Consider the following 15,131-nt stretch of genomic DNA (forward strand, 5'->3'; position numbering starts at 1 on the left):
TCCCCACACTGGCTGCCCTGACTGTCCTAGACGGCGTGCCCGCCAGCCGCCACCAGCCATGGCAGGGCCCCGGGGCCTCCTCCTGCTCTGCCTCCTGGCCTTCTGCCTAGCAGGCTCCAGCTTCACCAGGGGGCAGAAGGTGAGTAGGAGCCAGTGTGGGGGACATGGTATCCAGGCCCGCTGGCCAGTGGTGGGAGCAGGGAGGGAAGTGTGCACAGATCGGGCACAGGTCTGGGGGGACACATGGGGCAGCCGATACTTGTCTGACTCCGAGCAAGACCAGAGGGCTGGGCTGTTGTGCCCAGCTCCACAGGCTGAGAGGTCTGTGTCTAGCTGCCTCGGGTGGCAGGGGTGTGTTGGCCTGCCCTCCTGTAACTGCATCCAGCCTTCCAGCCATGTGGTGTGGGCAGCCATCCCAGGGCTCCCCAGCCTGAAGTTGGGGGGTACAGAGCCAGGCCCATCCTCCTGCCTTCCCTGTCCAGACTGGGGCCTGGTCTCTCTGTGACCCTGGGGATCTGGCCTGGGGATTGGAGATAAAATCACCCCCAACCCTGGAGGGTTGTGGAACACACATGTATGTGTGCCTGTATTTGGCCCCAGGGGTAGAATGAGGTCTACTCAACCCTACTCCCTCTGGGTAAGCAGCAGCCAACAGGAATACTCTCAAACCTAAGAGCTGCCCTTTATCAGGTGCACAGCCCTGGGTGCACCTGGCCATTATCCTCTGGAATCTTCATGACCCCTGGACAGTGGGTCCTGTTCTCTGCCTGAGGGAGCTTAAGTTCAAGGATGATGGAGACCGGTCTGTCCAACGCTGGAGCCATACTCCCAATCACTGCCTGTGAATCCCCAGAGAAGGGGTCCCAGTGTGTGGCTGTCAGGTCCCATGTGTGTCAGCTGCCTCCCGTCTGCCGGGCTGCAGGTCTGCTTGAGCCCCGGAGCAGGGACATTGTCCCCACTGGAGCTTCCGGAAGAGCCTCCCACCCTGAATGTGGAGATAGAGTTGCCTGGCTGGGGCCTGCCTACAGTTGAGGGTTCCCTCCACCATGAGGCCAAGTTCATTTGATTCTTGGGACAGCTGCTGCTGTCCCCATTATTATTAGTGGGCAGGCTGGGTTCCAGAGAGGAAGGACTTGTCCAGGATTCCACTGCCAGGCAGGGCCAGATCGGAGCTGGGGATGGGCAGGTTGGAGGCTGAGCCCTGCAGGTGGGTTCCCGTTCCCTCCCTCCTCCATTTTTCCCACAAGTGAAATACAAGGGCATTTCATAGGCCTTGCCACCTCCCCATGTTCTGGGGACAGGGGTCGATGAGGGGCCTCACGCTGGGAATTTTTCCCTGTCAAAGACCTATGCTCTGACCACCTCTGAGTCGGTATCCTGGGGCTGGGGCTTAGCCAGCCTGGGCCAGGTCTGATGGTCCCCGGGGCTCCTATGAACAGGGAGGTGGCAATACCGGCCTTCTCTTGCATCCTCAGTCACCCGACCCTCCTGGCAATCCCTATAGTGTGAGGCCCTCTCTAAATATTAGGAAAATGAGGCTCCAGGGGGTAAGGATGACCTGTGGGTCACACAGCCAGTGAGAGGCAGAAGCAGGACTCAAACACAGGCAGGTTCAGGCAGTAGAGGCAAAGAAGGCTTCCTGGAAGAGGGGGAGTGTTAGCCCTTGTCCATTCAAAACGCCTTTTCCTTAGTGTCTCCTCTGTGCTGGTGCTGGCGGAGCCTGTAGTCTCAAGCTGGGGGTTGGAGGGAGAAGAGCCCTGATCTAGGGCAGAGAAAGCGGTTGGGGGTTTGGAGGGGGCTGCCCCTCTGAGGCAGTTTGGGTTCTGGGCCCCAGGCCCCATCTTGGGGGAATTTCTCCCACTGGCAACAGGCTTTACACCTCATGTCTCCTCAACTTCCCCAGCAACATCTGTCTCTGTGGGAAGCAGATGTTGCAAAATCAGTTCTGGATCGGAGCAGGGAGGGGGCAGCACCCAGGGCCTGGCTCAGGCAGTTCTGAGGTGCCCGGGAAAGAAGAGAATCTGATTCAGCACTGGGCTGTGACCCAGAGGGACCAGCGGTGACGCTGTGCACTGGGGAGGCTGGTGCCCCTTCCAGGCTGTAGGGCAGAGGGGCCCGGTGCCCACATCTGGTACACTCCCCACGGAAAGTATGATTCAGCCACTGACTTATCCACCCTTCACCATTTCACACACATTTCCCAATGCAACAGACTGAGAGTGAGTGTGTCCCCCTTGGGACACCTTCCTCCTGTGCTCACCTCCACACTCCACACCCCACCGTCCTGCCAAGAGCCAAGAAAGCGTGCTGTCTCCCTCCCCTAAACCCTTCCATTCCTCTGAGAGCCAGTCCCCGGGCCAGTGGTGGCCACAATGGCAACTGGGCCCGGCTGGCCAGGTGGCCCTCAGGGGTGCCTTTGCCCTGAGCCAGCAGCTGCCCAGGCTTGGAGTTACCCAACTTCCTAGACATTTCCTGGCTCAGCAAAGGCTGAGCCCCAGGGTGGGGAATGAGACCACAACACTCAGCCCCACGGCTGGGCCTAAGGCCACTCTCAGCAACTTCCTTCTTTGCAGACCGCAGAGGCATGAGCGGAAAGGGCCAAATCAGCAGCAGAAAGCGGCCCTCGGATCCTCTCAGAAGTGTCATGCTGCTGTTTCTTCTCTCCTCTTGCCTTGAGAGGCCTCACACGTGTAACCTTCTAGGAAAGAGATGTTCTGGGCTCACTCCCTTTGCACCGCAGCATGTTCAGCATTTTTTAGATTAGAATATCTTAGATTCTCTAGTCTGGGCCCTGGAACCCCAAATCCTCTCTTCCATCAACACACACTCTCCTATGGCCCTTTCTCCCACTTACAATGTAGACTTAAACTTCCATCCCTCCAGGGCATAGCACTGTTCTTGGGACTTTGTTGCCATGACGGTGGCCCCAGGGATAGTGGACTGGCAGGGGCTGTGGCAGGCCAGTGAGTGGGACCACAGGGCTGGGCTTTCTCAGCATCCGGCACCCTCAGGGGATGGTCTCTTCTCTTCCCCCCACCCCCTCCCCCACCTTGGCCAGAGGTCCATTTAAAACAAACCAGTTGGCCTGGCCACTGGCCTCTCTCCTTGGCCGCTCTCTGCCTTGTCACACTTTGTCACCTGCTCCTTTCCACTTCCTGGCTTTTGCCTCTCCTGTCCCCTCTACCAGGGGCACTACCCTGGCCAACTCTTATCCATCTTTCAGCCCCAACTCAATTGAGTCACCACCCCTGGGAAGCCGCCTGGGTCCTCACAGCTCCCTCGCGCCAGCATTGCCCACCCGATGATAAGTTGTGGACCTCTGGGTCCGCGTTCTTGTGTGGGGCCAGGGGCCAGGCGCCAGGCCTGGGGTCAGGACTTAGGGAACCCATGCAGACTCCCTGTGCACGTCTGCTCACACAGGCCTACCTCTTGGGTCTGGGGCTGGCTGTTGGGTCTCTGCCCCTGGGGCAGCTGAGCAGGCCCTTGGGCTTGCTGAGAGGGTCATTTAGCAGCACAGTGGAGACATGCTCAGGGCAAAGTGATGACCAAAGGGGTTCTGCCTGGGCCTGGGAATTGAATCGCTGTGCTCTCCCAAGCAGTGTCTGCTGTGGCATTTAGTGTTTACTCTTAAGTGAGAGGTGATAATGGACACTAGGTTGAGAATTCAGGTTCTGGTCCCTGACAGACCCAGTCTCTGGGTGGTTTGGGGCCCAGGGTTCAGTTTTGTCATCTGAATGAACTAAGGTCTAACAAAATGGCTGGGTTCTCATCACGTCAGGAGGTGTAGACTCTGAGGCTTCTGGGCATATGTTTGTGGCCGTGGGCAGAAGTCCGTGGCTGTGGTATAGGAACATACCGTGGCAGGGAGGACCTGTGACAGGCAGGTTTCCCCATCTCTCACAGCTTCCCCTGTCCTCACTGGAACAGGTGGGAAACCAAGGCCTGGAGAGAAGTGCTAGGCCTTGCCTCAGTCAGAGCAGAACCAGGACTGGGTACAGGGTCCAGGCTGCCTCGCCCCAAATTCCACTTGTTGCCCAGGTGCGGTCCAGACGCTGCGATGTGAAGACCAAGTTTGTCATGCGCATACCCTGCACCATGTGCCCTGCCATTAAGAGGCGGATGTGCCCCCCAGGCTGGCTTCGGGAGTTACCAGAGAAGATCTCACAGGACTGCCGGTGTGGATCCCCACCTCCATCCTTGTCCACTTCCAGGAGCATCCTGTAGGGTGGGGGAGGGCTGGGGGGACGAGGGAGAGCCTGGCAGGCTTGGGTGGTGAGGGCAGGGACTCACTTATTCACATGTCTGTTGCCCTACCAGTGGGGCAGAGATAGGGAGTAGGGAGGAGGTGGGGCACCTGGTATTTATTGAGCACCTACTACTTGCCAGCCCTGTGCTCAGCTCCGGACCAGGCAGACAGAGAGGAGGCAGAGCCAGAGCACTGGAACCCAGTGTGGGGAGGCCAGGCTGGGGGCTGCAGAGTGGGAGTCCCTCCTGTCACCCTGCCCACCTTTGTGCCCAGCTACGAGGTGCAGCTGGGGGACTCCTTGATGTCTATGAGCGGCTGCAGCATGGAGTGCTGGAAGGACGTGGTGGAGAAGGCCTGCTGCCCCGGCTACTGGGGATCCCAGTGTTATGGTATTGGTGGGGGCCCAGCCCTGCTCCTCATACTCCAGCCCTGGGTGCCCCCATCTGTAGCTTCTGCCTGCATCACCTTCCACTCATTCAGTAAATGGACACTGAGTGAGCACCAGCATAGCTTGGCTGCCTGGGGGAGGGGCCGGGGCTGCCCGGAGCTGCTGGGGTCAGGGTGAATTGTGAGTTCCTAGGGGCACAGCTGAGTTCCGGGGGGGGTGGTTCACAGAGTGTCCTGGAGGTGCTGAGACTCCGTGTAATGGCCGTGGGACCTGCCTGGATGGCATAGACGGGAACGGGACCTGTGTGTGCCAGGTAAGGGCCTGGTAGGGCTGGGGTGGGGGCAGTGGAGGGCTGCACTGACTTGCTGCAAATCTCTGCCAGGAAAACTTCAGTGGCTCCTCCTGCCAGGAGTGCCAAGACCCCAGCCGATTTGGGCCCAACTGCCAGTCAGGTGAGTGCTGGCGGGGCAGGGGCAGGGCCACTGCCCACCTGGGGAACTGTGGAGACCTAGTCCATGTACCCGCCCCCCAGCAGGCTCCCTCCCAGTCCCTCAGCCTGACACTTCACCTCCAAGGACATGAGCTTTGCCAGCTCATACCTCCAGCCCTGTACTGTTCCCAGAGGCCTTCACCAGGAAGCCACACCCTGGGCCCCTAGGCTAGGCCAGGAGCCTCCCTTGGGCTCCCATCTCCCCTGTGGTCCTACATTACAGCCCTGTATTCTTGGGCTGGTGCCAGCTGAAACTGAGTTCTAGAAATGCAGAGGGTAGGGACTCAATGTCCCCGTGTGTCCCTGTGTGTCCCTCCCAGTGTGCAGCTGCGTGCATGGCGTGTGCAGCCATGGGCCACTTGGAGATGGAAGCTGCCTGTGTTTTGCTGGATACACCGGAGCCCGCTGTGACCAAGGTGGGCAGGGATGCTGGGATAGGATGGAATGGCAGCCTCCTGCTCACTGAGCAAGTGCTGAGCCCTTGCTCAGTGACCAGAGCAAGAGAGGCCAGTAGGTGAGGGATGGGGCCTGAGCCTCAGCAGGACTTCTGCCCAAAGCCTAATTTCTTTCAAAGTAGGAATAGGAAAGAGACACAGTGGTCTGGGGGAGGGAACACCATCTGAGACCTATACTGCCCAGAGGCCAAGAGAGGGTAAGGCCCTGGCCAGAGTTACACAGCAAACTGGGCAGAACATCTTCGTTCCTATCTTCCTTCCTCCCCAACCTGGAGCTCTGAGTCACCACAATACTCCCCCCTCTTCACTCAGAGCTGCCAGTCTGCCAGGCCCTGAATTGTCCCCAGAACTCCCAGTGCTCTGCAGAGGCCCCTGCCTGCAGCTGCCTCCCGGGCCACACCCAGCAGGGCAGAGAATGTAGAGGTAAGTCAGCGACCTAGATGCCGGAGGCCCAAGTTCAGAATGACCAGGGGCTGGGAAGACATCCTTTAAACAAAAAAAAATTTTTAAGCTTATTTATTTATTTGGAAAGAAAGAGAGAGAGAGAGAGCGAGTGCACACAAGCCGGGGAGGGGCAGAGAGAGAGGGGGAGAGAGAGAATCCCAAGCAGGTTCTGCACAGGCAGCACAGAGCTGGACTGAGGGCTCAATCTCACAGCTGTGAGATCATGACCTGAGCCAAAATCAAGAGTTGGACACTTAACCGACTGAGCCACCCAGGCGCCCCCTTTTAAACCAGCAAGTACAATCTGGCCATTTACAGCAAGTACAGCCTGCCACCGAGAGAGGCCCTGTCTCCAAGTTCTAGATCAACTTGCTCACCTCATCTTTGGGCCATTCCTGCAGACGTGATGAGGCTCCTGGGTGCTCAGCTCACTTGGGCTCTCTCTCTCTCTGCCCTGGCAGCCCCTAATCCCTGCCAGCCATCGCCCTGTTCCCCACTGGCCCAGTGCTCAGTGAGCCCCACGGGGCAGGCACAGTGTCGCTGCCCCAAGGACTACCACGGTGACGGGACTGTGTGTCTGCCCCATGATCCGTGCACCATCAACCATGGTGGCTGCCCCATCAACTCCACCGTGTGTCTGTACCTGAGATCAGGCAAGGTGAGCCGGGCCCTGGCTCGGGCCTGTCCCGTGGTCCACCCACCCCTATTGGCTACTGGACCCTAGGCCTCTTGGCCCTCACGGGCCTCTTGGGAGCCTCAGTTGCCCCCTTTGTAAAATGGGAAGAAGATGACAGCCCTCTTCTCAGCTGGTGGGTGCACGGGCCGAGCATAGCTTTGTGGGTGCAGCAGATGCCAGTGGTTCTCACAGATGTGATGTCACCCTCCTTCCCCTGCCTGGTGGCCCAGGCCTCCTGCCAGTGTAAGCCAGGCTTGGTCAGCATCAATCACAATGCCTCTGCGGGCTGCTTTGCCTACTGTTTCCCTCATTCCTGCGACCGGTCAGCCACCTGTCAGGTGACCTCCGATGGGAAGACCAGGTAGGCACGAGGGCTTCGGGGTGGGCACCGGGGGCAGAGCAGAGAGGGTGGGCTGGGCAGGGGCAAGTGTGCACACATGCGCACCCTCAGTTCAAAGGCCCTGAGGGGACAGTTGCATGAGGGCCAGGAGGTAGGGACTGGCCATACCCCTGCCCTGACCCATTCTACCCATGTCCCTAGCTGTGTGTGCAAGGAGGGCGAGGTAGGGGATGGGCGTGCCTGCTATGGACACCTGCTCCATGAGATACAGAAGGCCAGCCAACTGGGTGTGGTATTCCTGCGGCTGAGAGTCACCCTGGCCATGTTGGGTGTGTGACCCCTACCGCCTGCCTGTGACCTTGTCCCTCATACTCACATTCTTAGGAGGGAGGGAGGGGCGGACTCTGCAAGGATGCCCTGTCTCTCTGCCCAAGAGCTATGGAAGTAGAGTGGGCCAGGGTGGGGTGTGTGATTGGAGGTGGGAGCTAGTCCCCCAAATCCTGATGCCTCTCATCTACCCTAGACCTAGGCCCAGTGCCCCCCACCCAACTCTCCAAAACATAGGACTGATGCCTGAGGTTTTCCCAGATCTATTCTAATACATCCTCTCCCGGCTCCCAGACCAGGGCTGCCGCGAGATCCTCACCACATCGGGCCCATTTACCGTGCTGGTACCGTCCCTCTCGTCTGTCTTCTCCAGGACCATGAACGTGAGCCCTTCCCCTTGAGGAGCTGGTTGCCAGCCCTTGCCTCCTCCCTGGACCTGCCCCAGGCTTGAGGGCCCCAAGAGAGGCCACACTCTGGGGATCTGAGGCCTGGGACGCCCCTTGTCCTCTCCATTGCTTGGGCAGCGTGGCATGACAACCGCCACGGGCCCATTCGGCACCCTCGTCCCCCTTTGCCCACAGGCGTCCGTTGCCCGGCAGCTCTGCAAACAGCACATCATAGCGGGACAGCACATCCTGGAGGAATTGGGGACCCAGCAGACACGCAGGTGGTGGACACTGGATGGGCAGGAGCTCACCGTCACTTTCAACCACTTCATGGTAAGGAGGGCAACCCCAGCCTGGGGACCAGAGGTGTCACAGTTGGGGGACGCTGCCTGAACAATGGTGTGGAGGTGGAACGGAGCCTTGGGACAGGAGGCTGGCCTGTGCCGTATGAGCCAGAGGTCTCACGTCTCAGCAGAAGTACACATACAAGTACAAAGAGCACCCCCAGCAAACATTCACCATCCAAAAGGCCAACTACCCGGCAGCCAATGGTGTCTTCCACTTGGTCACTGCTCTGCAGTGGCAGCCTCCACCAGAGCTCCCTGAGGACCCCAAGGTAAGCCAGTGCCCTCCGCTTTCTCCATCTCGTGCCACTGGGTGACCTCTGACTCCCACAGAGTTCAGAGAGTGGGCAGGGGCAGTTCTGGGCAGGAGTGGAACAGAACTCCTTCCCCTCTGAGGCTGACGCAGCCTCACCCTTTTCTCTGGGGCTCTCATGCTTGTCCCTTGCTACAGAGAACCATCGGCCAGATCCTTGCCTCTACTGAGGCCTTCAGCCGGTTTGAAACCATCCTGGAGGTGAGTTTGGGGGAATGGTCCTAGCCCATCTGATCTTTTGGCTCGGGACCCCTCATTACCCCAGAGGGATCTGGGGATCTGGAGTAGTATGGTCTTTGCCAATGCCCCCACCCTGTAACCTGCCCATCACCATCCTGAGGTCCTGTGTTAGCATGGACCCAATGCCATTGTCTCCCACTTACTCCTCGTGGGCGTTCCCTGCAGGCTGAGGGTTGTGGGGCCCAGGCAGGCCTCAGAGGTAGAGGCCGAGCCTTGCTGAGCCTCCTTCTCGCTGTCACAGAACTGTGGGCTACCCTCCATCCTGGATGGGCCTGGGCCATTCACAGTGTTTGTCCCAAGCAACGAGGCTGTGGACATGTTGCGTGATGGCCGTCTGATCTACCTCTTCACAGCAGTAAGCTTGGTGCGGAGAAGGGGCTGGAGAGACAGGGTACCTGGGCCTCTACCCTCCCCTACCAAGCCCTCTCTCCCTTGCCAGGGTCTGTCCAAACTACAGGAGCTGGTGAAGTACCACATCTACAGCCATGGGCAGGTGAGAGGCTCTTCTCTGGAAGGGTGACCAGCTTGTACCTGCTGCTGGGCTTTTGGATGCTTGTCTGTAGGTCTTGGCCTCCCTGGGAGTCCCTTTTCCTCTCCCCATCTGTTTGGACTCTATAAGCACAGAAGAGAGTCTGGGGACCAAGGTGGTGGCTGTGAGTCACCTGGGCAGGACTGTTTGGGGCTTTACAGTGTGGCTAATGCCCAGCCTAAGGCCACACTCTCCTCCGCCTCAGCTGACCATTGAGAAGCTCATCTCCAAGGGTCGGGTCCTCACCATGGCAAACCAGGTCCTGGCTGTGAATATCTCTGAGGAGGTGAGCTCCACAAACAAAATCTGGAACAAATGGACTGATGGAGGAGCTGGTGATGACTGGCTGGTTATGTGGTCTCTTTGGGACCTGCCTTTATGCTCTGAGCCCCATGGAGTGCAGGCCCTGGTGGGACTATGTGGGAGGCAGGCACAGATCAAATCCCTCTCCTGGGGCCCAACAGACCGGGGGGGCTCCAAAGACGTGGAGGGTGGGCACAAGGGGGGGGGCGGTATTCCGTGTGACTTGGGACACAGAGGCTGGAAACCACATAAGCAGGCACTACAGGGCTCAGGACACAGAGGCTGGAGCAGCTTTGCCAGAGCAGGAGGCTCTGGAGAGCCAGGGAGAGGGGAGAGGAGAGGGCCGGCAGGCTGGGCTGTGGGGATGAAGGAGGCATGGGCCCAGGGGTCTGCCAGGCCAGACAGGCTGCACACTGGGCTCCACCACAGGGTCGCATCCTGCTGGGACCCGAGGGGGTGCCACTACGGAGAGTGGACGTGCTGGCTGCCAATGGCGTGATCCACATGCTGGAGGGTGTCCTGCTGCCCCCGACCATCCTGCCCATCCTGCCTAAGCACTGCAACGAGGAGCAGTACAAGATCGTGGCGGTGAGCACGTGCCGCACGGTCCCAGCCTTCCTGGGGTCCCTGTTCTCCTCCAGTGGCTTTAGGGCTGGGGCCTGGGCACACACCCCACAGAGGTGCCTGCCTCCCCCACCGCCAGGTCTCAGCAGTGCTGTTGATGGTTCCTTCAAGATCACTCCTGCATCTTCTGGCCCTTTGTCCCAGCCCTCTGCCACAGTTCTCACACTCCCACGCTAAGCTCTTCCTTCTGCCCTGGCCCTCCGGCAGTTGACTCTCTCATACCTCAGGGCTTGGCTCCGTGACGCTTACTTAGGGTCTTCTGTATAAATAAACCATGTTTAACCACTCTGCCCGCCACCCCCCTCCTCCTGTCGGCCCTTCCCTGCACAGGGCTCCTGTGTGGACTGCCAAGCCCTGAACACCAGCATGTGCCCCCCCAACAGCATGAAGCTGGTGAGTGTCCCTTGGCTGGGCCCTTAGGGCTGCCCAGTGAGACTTCCGTCATGGGTCAGGGTGGGGAGAAGGCCCTGTGAGGCTGGACCTGGAGGCTCAGTCCCTCTCGGCCCCACTGAGGGTGGGAATTCTGGACCCAGAGTGCTGAGTGGTCCCTGGATCAGAGCTGCCTGGCAAAAGGGGCCGGCTCAGGCCCCATACCTGCTGATCAGCTTTGCACGGCCCACCCCAGGACATCTTCCCCAAGGAGTGTGTCTACACCCATGACCCTACTGGGCTCAACGTCCTGAAGAAAGGCTGCGCTCACTACTGCAACCAGACTATCCTGGTGAGCCTGGGTGTGGGGTGCTCACTGCTGGTGAGCTGGAGCCTCCCCTCCGGGGCAGAGCAGGCTGCCTTCCTCAGAGAGCTGTGTTGCATCCCAGAGGGGCTTCATGCACCCCCTTGTTCTAGAGATGGGACCAGAGAGCAGCAGTGGCCCCAGATGGACCCTCAGACACGCTTTTGTCTCTTACAGAAACCTGGCTGCTGCAAAGGGTTTTTTGGGCCTGACTGTATACAGTGTCCTGGGGGCTTCTCCAACCCCTGCTATGGCAAAGGCACCGTGAGTCCCCCCACTGCCCTGGGGTGAGGGGTGGGAGTTGGCCAGTGACACCCTGTGTGTCTGAGTCAAGCCTGCCGCTCTGTGGTCTCAGGTTTCCAACATTTAGGCAGAGGGAGTTGGACCATATTGTTTTTAGTATTTTAATTAGAAATAATTAAGTAGATGGACTTGGGCACCTGTTTTCATGAAACCTATTTGTCAGTGCTTTTCTTGTGTGTTCTGTTTTGCCACTTGGTAGCATCGAGGGCAGGGAAGACACCCTAGGGGTTGTGTGTTTCTAGGTTGCGCAGAGGTCCCCCCTGAAGCCTCCAGGGCCGGGTGTCTTTTAGGGCCCCAGTTCTTTGGCAGCATCGGTGGCTTGGTCTCTTCCAGGGTGAGGTCTTCCGCGGGGAGCAGAAGCTCAGAGCCACCCCATGGAGGAAGAGGGTGTGGGGGAGGGCAAGGACAGCCCCCACCCCATGACTGGTCCCTCTTCCTGTCCACCCCCAGTGCAGCGACGGGGTCCGGGGCAACGGGGCCTGCCTCTGCTTCCCAGACTACAAAGGCATCGCCTGCCACATCTGCTCTAACCCAAACAAGCATGGAGACCAGTGCCAGGAAGGTGGGTGGTCCTGGCCCAGGCTGCCTGCCAGGGAAAAAAGGCTCTGCTTGGAAAGAGGGTTGGGGACTCTCAAGAAGGGGAATAGAGCCCCAGGAGGAAGAGTGAAGGCCAGAGGGAGGAGGGGAGGATTTGGGGACAAAAATAGATGTCTCCTTCACCCACGCCAGGATGACAGCTGTGGTTCAATCTAAAGCATGTGAGATTTAAGTCGGACACACAAAAGAACTTTCTGATGGTGCTGTTGGGGGCAGGGAAGCTAGAATGGGGTGACTGAAAGCAATGAATGGCCCTGCTTGCATTTCTTCTGCCTGTCCACTGAGTCTGGGATGGCCTCTGATATTGTGACCCTGAAGTCAAATCTATGCTGGCTGCCCCATTCCCTGTCCCCAGTGCTCCCGTGGCTTCATCCTGGCTCCCGGCCAGCTCTGCCCCTGTCTTAGCTTTCCTGATCCCATCTCCTCCCTGCAGACTGTGGCTGCGTCCACGGTCTCTGTGACAACCGTCCAGGCAGTGGGGGTGTGTGCCAGCGTGGCACGTGTGCCCCAGGCTTCAGCGGCCACTTCTGCAATGAGTCCTCTGTGAACTGTGGGCCCACGGAACGGGCCCAGAGCTGCCACCTGCACGCCCGCTGTGTTAGCCAGGGAGGCGTTACCAGGTGAGGACTCACGTTTCCCCTCTGTCTTGTCCATTACCATGCATGTCAGTTCATTCGGCCTCTGAGCTCTTCCAGAGGCTCACTGGAGGCCTCTTGTTCGCTGGCTGCAGGTGTGTCTGTCTCGATGGCTTCGAGGGTGATGGCTTCTCCTGTACACCCAGCAACCCCTGCTCCCACCCAGACCGTGGTGGCTGCTCAGAAAATGTCAGTCTCACTGTCTCTCTCCTGAAGCCCTGACCCAGGGGTGGGAGGGTCAGCCCACCATCCTGCAGAGCTGAGTCATTTCATCGTGGCTCTCACAGGCTGAGTGTGTCCCTGGGGCCCTGGGCAACCACCACTGCACATGCCACAAAGGCTGGAGTGGGGACGGCCGTGTCTGTGTGGCCATCGACGAGTGTGAGCTGGATGTGAGAGGTGGTTGTCACGCCGACGCCCTCTGCAGCTACGTGGGACCTGGGCAGGTGAGGCACAGCAAGCCTAGAGGCAGCAGAGTGGGGCAAGGGGTCTTCATTCTGGGGGTCTCTCACCCCACCCCATCTGGCTCCATGGGCATCCACTCCCAAGAACTCCAGCTGAGGGTCTCAAATCTCAGACACGAGTGAGAATGCAGGTCTGGAATGTTGAGTTGTGTAGTCTAGAAGCAGCAGACGTGTCCTGGAGACAACATGAAGGCCATGACAGTTTTAAAGGAAGGCGCATTCTAGCACCAGTCCAAGGCTGCCTATTCCCCAAATCAGAAGGCCGCGGCTCCCATCCCTCGGGGATGAGGACTCTCGTAACTGAGTCCACAAGTCCTCTGCTCTTTCTGGCCTCAGGGCCACTGTCTTCTGACCATGAGTTCACTCATTCACTCACTGGTTTCCCACATGGCACCAGGAGTGTGTTACATGCTAGTCCCTATTCTAGACTTAGGAATTCAAAGCTGAGCAAAGCAGGGGGAGACTCCTGCCCAAGGAAAGTGGCATCCCCAAATGTTTAGACTCCTGGAAATCCAGCTGTGGAGCTTTGCAGCCTCAGACCCCAGCCACAGGGTCTGAGCATCTGGAGCTTTCCTTGTGAGGCACATCAGACCCGTGAACCTGAGGACTAGGTGGCACTCAAGTGTCTAGTATGCCGATCGGGAGACCAGGCCTGGCTGGCTCTGGGTCAGTGTGTGCAGGGACCTTTCTCATGATGGTTGGGGCCACCCGCCTGTGGGGTGTCCATGGCGAGCACCCAGCTGGCTATGAGGGCTGGCACTCTCCACTCCACAAGAAGCTACACAATGTTAAAGTCCTGAACCGAGGACCAGAATAAGCAGGTTGAGATTCCCCCAACTTGCAGAGGAGGGCAACTGAGATCTGGGGGGTGTCACCACTCAGCTGCAGTGGGGACAAGCCCAAGACACAGGCATTCAGTGGGAAGGATCAGAGCAGGGTGGCAGGGTCAGAGGTGGGTCTGTGCCGCCAGCCCTGGGGCCAGCCTTGCCAGCACCTGCCTGCTCACCACACGTTGCTGACCTCTCCCAGGCCTGAGGGCAGAGGGGTACCAAGTCCCCATGGATGCTTCCCTGCCGATGCCATCACTTCTGTTGGCTCATCTGGAGAGCCAGCCTCCCCTCAGGGCCTCAGAATCCTGATCTGGAGAAGCTCCATGTGTCTGAACAAGGCTCCCCAGGACATAAGGCCCATGGACAGCTGGGGAGTGGAGGAGGAGAGGGGCGTGCCCCTGGTGAGATAAGACCCTCTGCTTCTAACCTCTCCAGAGCCGGTGCACCTGCAAGCTGGGATTCGCAGGGGATGGCTATGTGTGCAGTCCTATTGACCCCTGCCGGGCAGGCAACGGTGGCTGCCATGACCTGGTGAGGGGGCGAGAGGGCTCGGAGCCTGGGGGAGGCTCTCTGGTTGTCCCTGTCTATGGCCAGGATTGGAATCCAAGCCACAAATCCAAACCATGTCACCCCTTTGTCCACAGTATAGAGCTTTCACTTGTTCTTAAGGCCCCAACCCCTGCCCTGCCTCCCGTCTCCTCCCTTGCCCCCTACCCTCTTCTATGCTCTTGTGGCCTTTTTGTGCCCATTGCTGTCTGTCCTGACTTCATTCTGCTCTAACACCACTGCACCTCTGCCCACGTATTCTGGAAGGCCTCCCAGCTAGCTCCTCCTGCTCTCAGTTCAGGCGTCTCCTCCTGGGTGCTCCCTCAACCCTGGGCTTTCCCAACTCATCTGTCATGATGAAGTGGGGTAACTCATGTCAAGTGCTCAGTGACCTTGGAGACCTAGGGCCAGGCATACCAAAGGAGCAACATGAATGCAGATTGGCTGGATGGACAGACAGATGGTGGGGCTGGGTAGCAAGACAGGCAGGCAGCAGGAAGATAGATGATAAGGGTGAACAGAGAGATGGGGTGCTGTCCAGCTTGCCATCTGAGTACTGAACGGAGGGCCCTGTCTCTTTGCCCCACCTGCAATTCAGGCCACCTGCCAAGCAGTGGGGGGAGGTCAGCGGGTCTGCACATGCCCCTCTGGCTATGGGGGTGATGGCTTCAACTGCTACGGAGACATCTTCCGGGTGAGTGGGTCCCTGTGTTTGGCAGGGCGGCGGTGGGGGGGGGGGGGTCCTTTCACACACCTCAGGTGGGAAGAGGCAGTGCTCAGGGTCCTGGTGAGGAGGGGGCTTGGGTTTGTCCCTAGACTGATGACTTCAGCTTTTTCCCTTCCCTTAGGAGCTGGAGGCAAATTCTCACTTCTCTGTCTTCTACCAGTGGATCAAGGTAGGACAGGGCAGAATACTGG

The 15,131-nt window shown here is 58.9% G+C and overlaps 1 protein-coding gene across 6 annotated transcripts in view; it reads left to right on the forward strand.

The window, feature by feature from the left end:
* Positions 1-15,131, forward strand: part of STAB1 (stabilin 1) — a 26,707-nt gene continuing 11,576 nt past the window's right edge. For 3 of the 6 annotated variants that reach the window (XM_047095436.1, XM_047095438.1, XM_047095439.1), the window contains exons 1-28: positions 4-139; positions 4,039-4,175; positions 4,520-4,635; positions 4,862-4,947; positions 5,017-5,086; positions 5,445-5,540; positions 5,892-6,002; positions 6,485-6,681; positions 6,930-7,060; positions 7,241-7,368; positions 7,661-7,749; positions 7,948-8,085; positions 8,225-8,368; positions 8,548-8,610; positions 8,891-9,004; positions 9,089-9,142; positions 9,384-9,464; positions 9,911-10,069; positions 10,436-10,498; positions 10,731-10,826; positions 11,016-11,102; positions 11,592-11,703; positions 12,172-12,358; positions 12,469-12,562; positions 12,661-12,819; positions 14,103-14,198; positions 14,812-14,907; positions 15,062-15,109. In XM_047095436.1, the coding sequence (XP_046951392.1) occupies positions 59-139; positions 4,039-4,175; positions 4,520-4,635; positions 4,862-4,947; positions 5,017-5,086; positions 5,445-5,540; positions 5,892-6,002; positions 6,485-6,681; positions 6,930-7,060; positions 7,241-7,368; positions 7,661-7,749; positions 7,948-8,085; positions 8,225-8,368; positions 8,548-8,610; positions 8,891-9,004; positions 9,089-9,142; positions 9,384-9,464; positions 9,911-10,069; positions 10,436-10,498; positions 10,731-10,826; positions 11,016-11,102; positions 11,592-11,703; positions 12,172-12,358; positions 12,469-12,562; positions 12,661-12,819; positions 14,103-14,198; positions 14,812-14,907; positions 15,062-15,109 (3,033 nt within the window). In that variant the 5' untranslated portion in view covers positions 4-58. Of the gene's footprint in view, positions 140-4,038; positions 4,176-4,519; positions 4,636-4,861; positions 4,948-5,016; positions 5,087-5,444; positions 5,541-5,891; positions 6,003-6,484; positions 6,682-6,929; positions 7,061-7,240; positions 7,369-7,660; positions 7,750-7,947; positions 8,086-8,224; positions 8,369-8,547; positions 8,611-8,890; positions 9,005-9,088; positions 9,143-9,383; positions 9,465-9,910; positions 10,070-10,435; positions 10,499-10,730; positions 10,827-11,015; positions 11,103-11,591; positions 11,704-12,171; positions 12,359-12,468; positions 12,563-12,660; positions 12,820-14,102; positions 14,199-14,811; positions 14,908-15,061; positions 15,110-15,131 lie in introns of those variants that run through there. The other 3 variants (XM_047095440.1, XM_047095437.1, XM_047095441.1) reach the window with 3 other exon arrangements.

The sequence above is a fragment of the Lynx rufus genome, unplaced genomic scaffold, assembly GCF_022079265.1.
Source record: "Lynx rufus isolate CCGP_SWC_20201006 ecotype Redwood Valley unplaced genomic scaffold, mLynRuf1.p SCAF_4, whole genome shotgun sequence".
In the NCBI taxonomy this organism is placed as follows: Eukaryota; Metazoa; Chordata; class Mammalia; order Carnivora; family Felidae; genus Lynx; species Lynx rufus.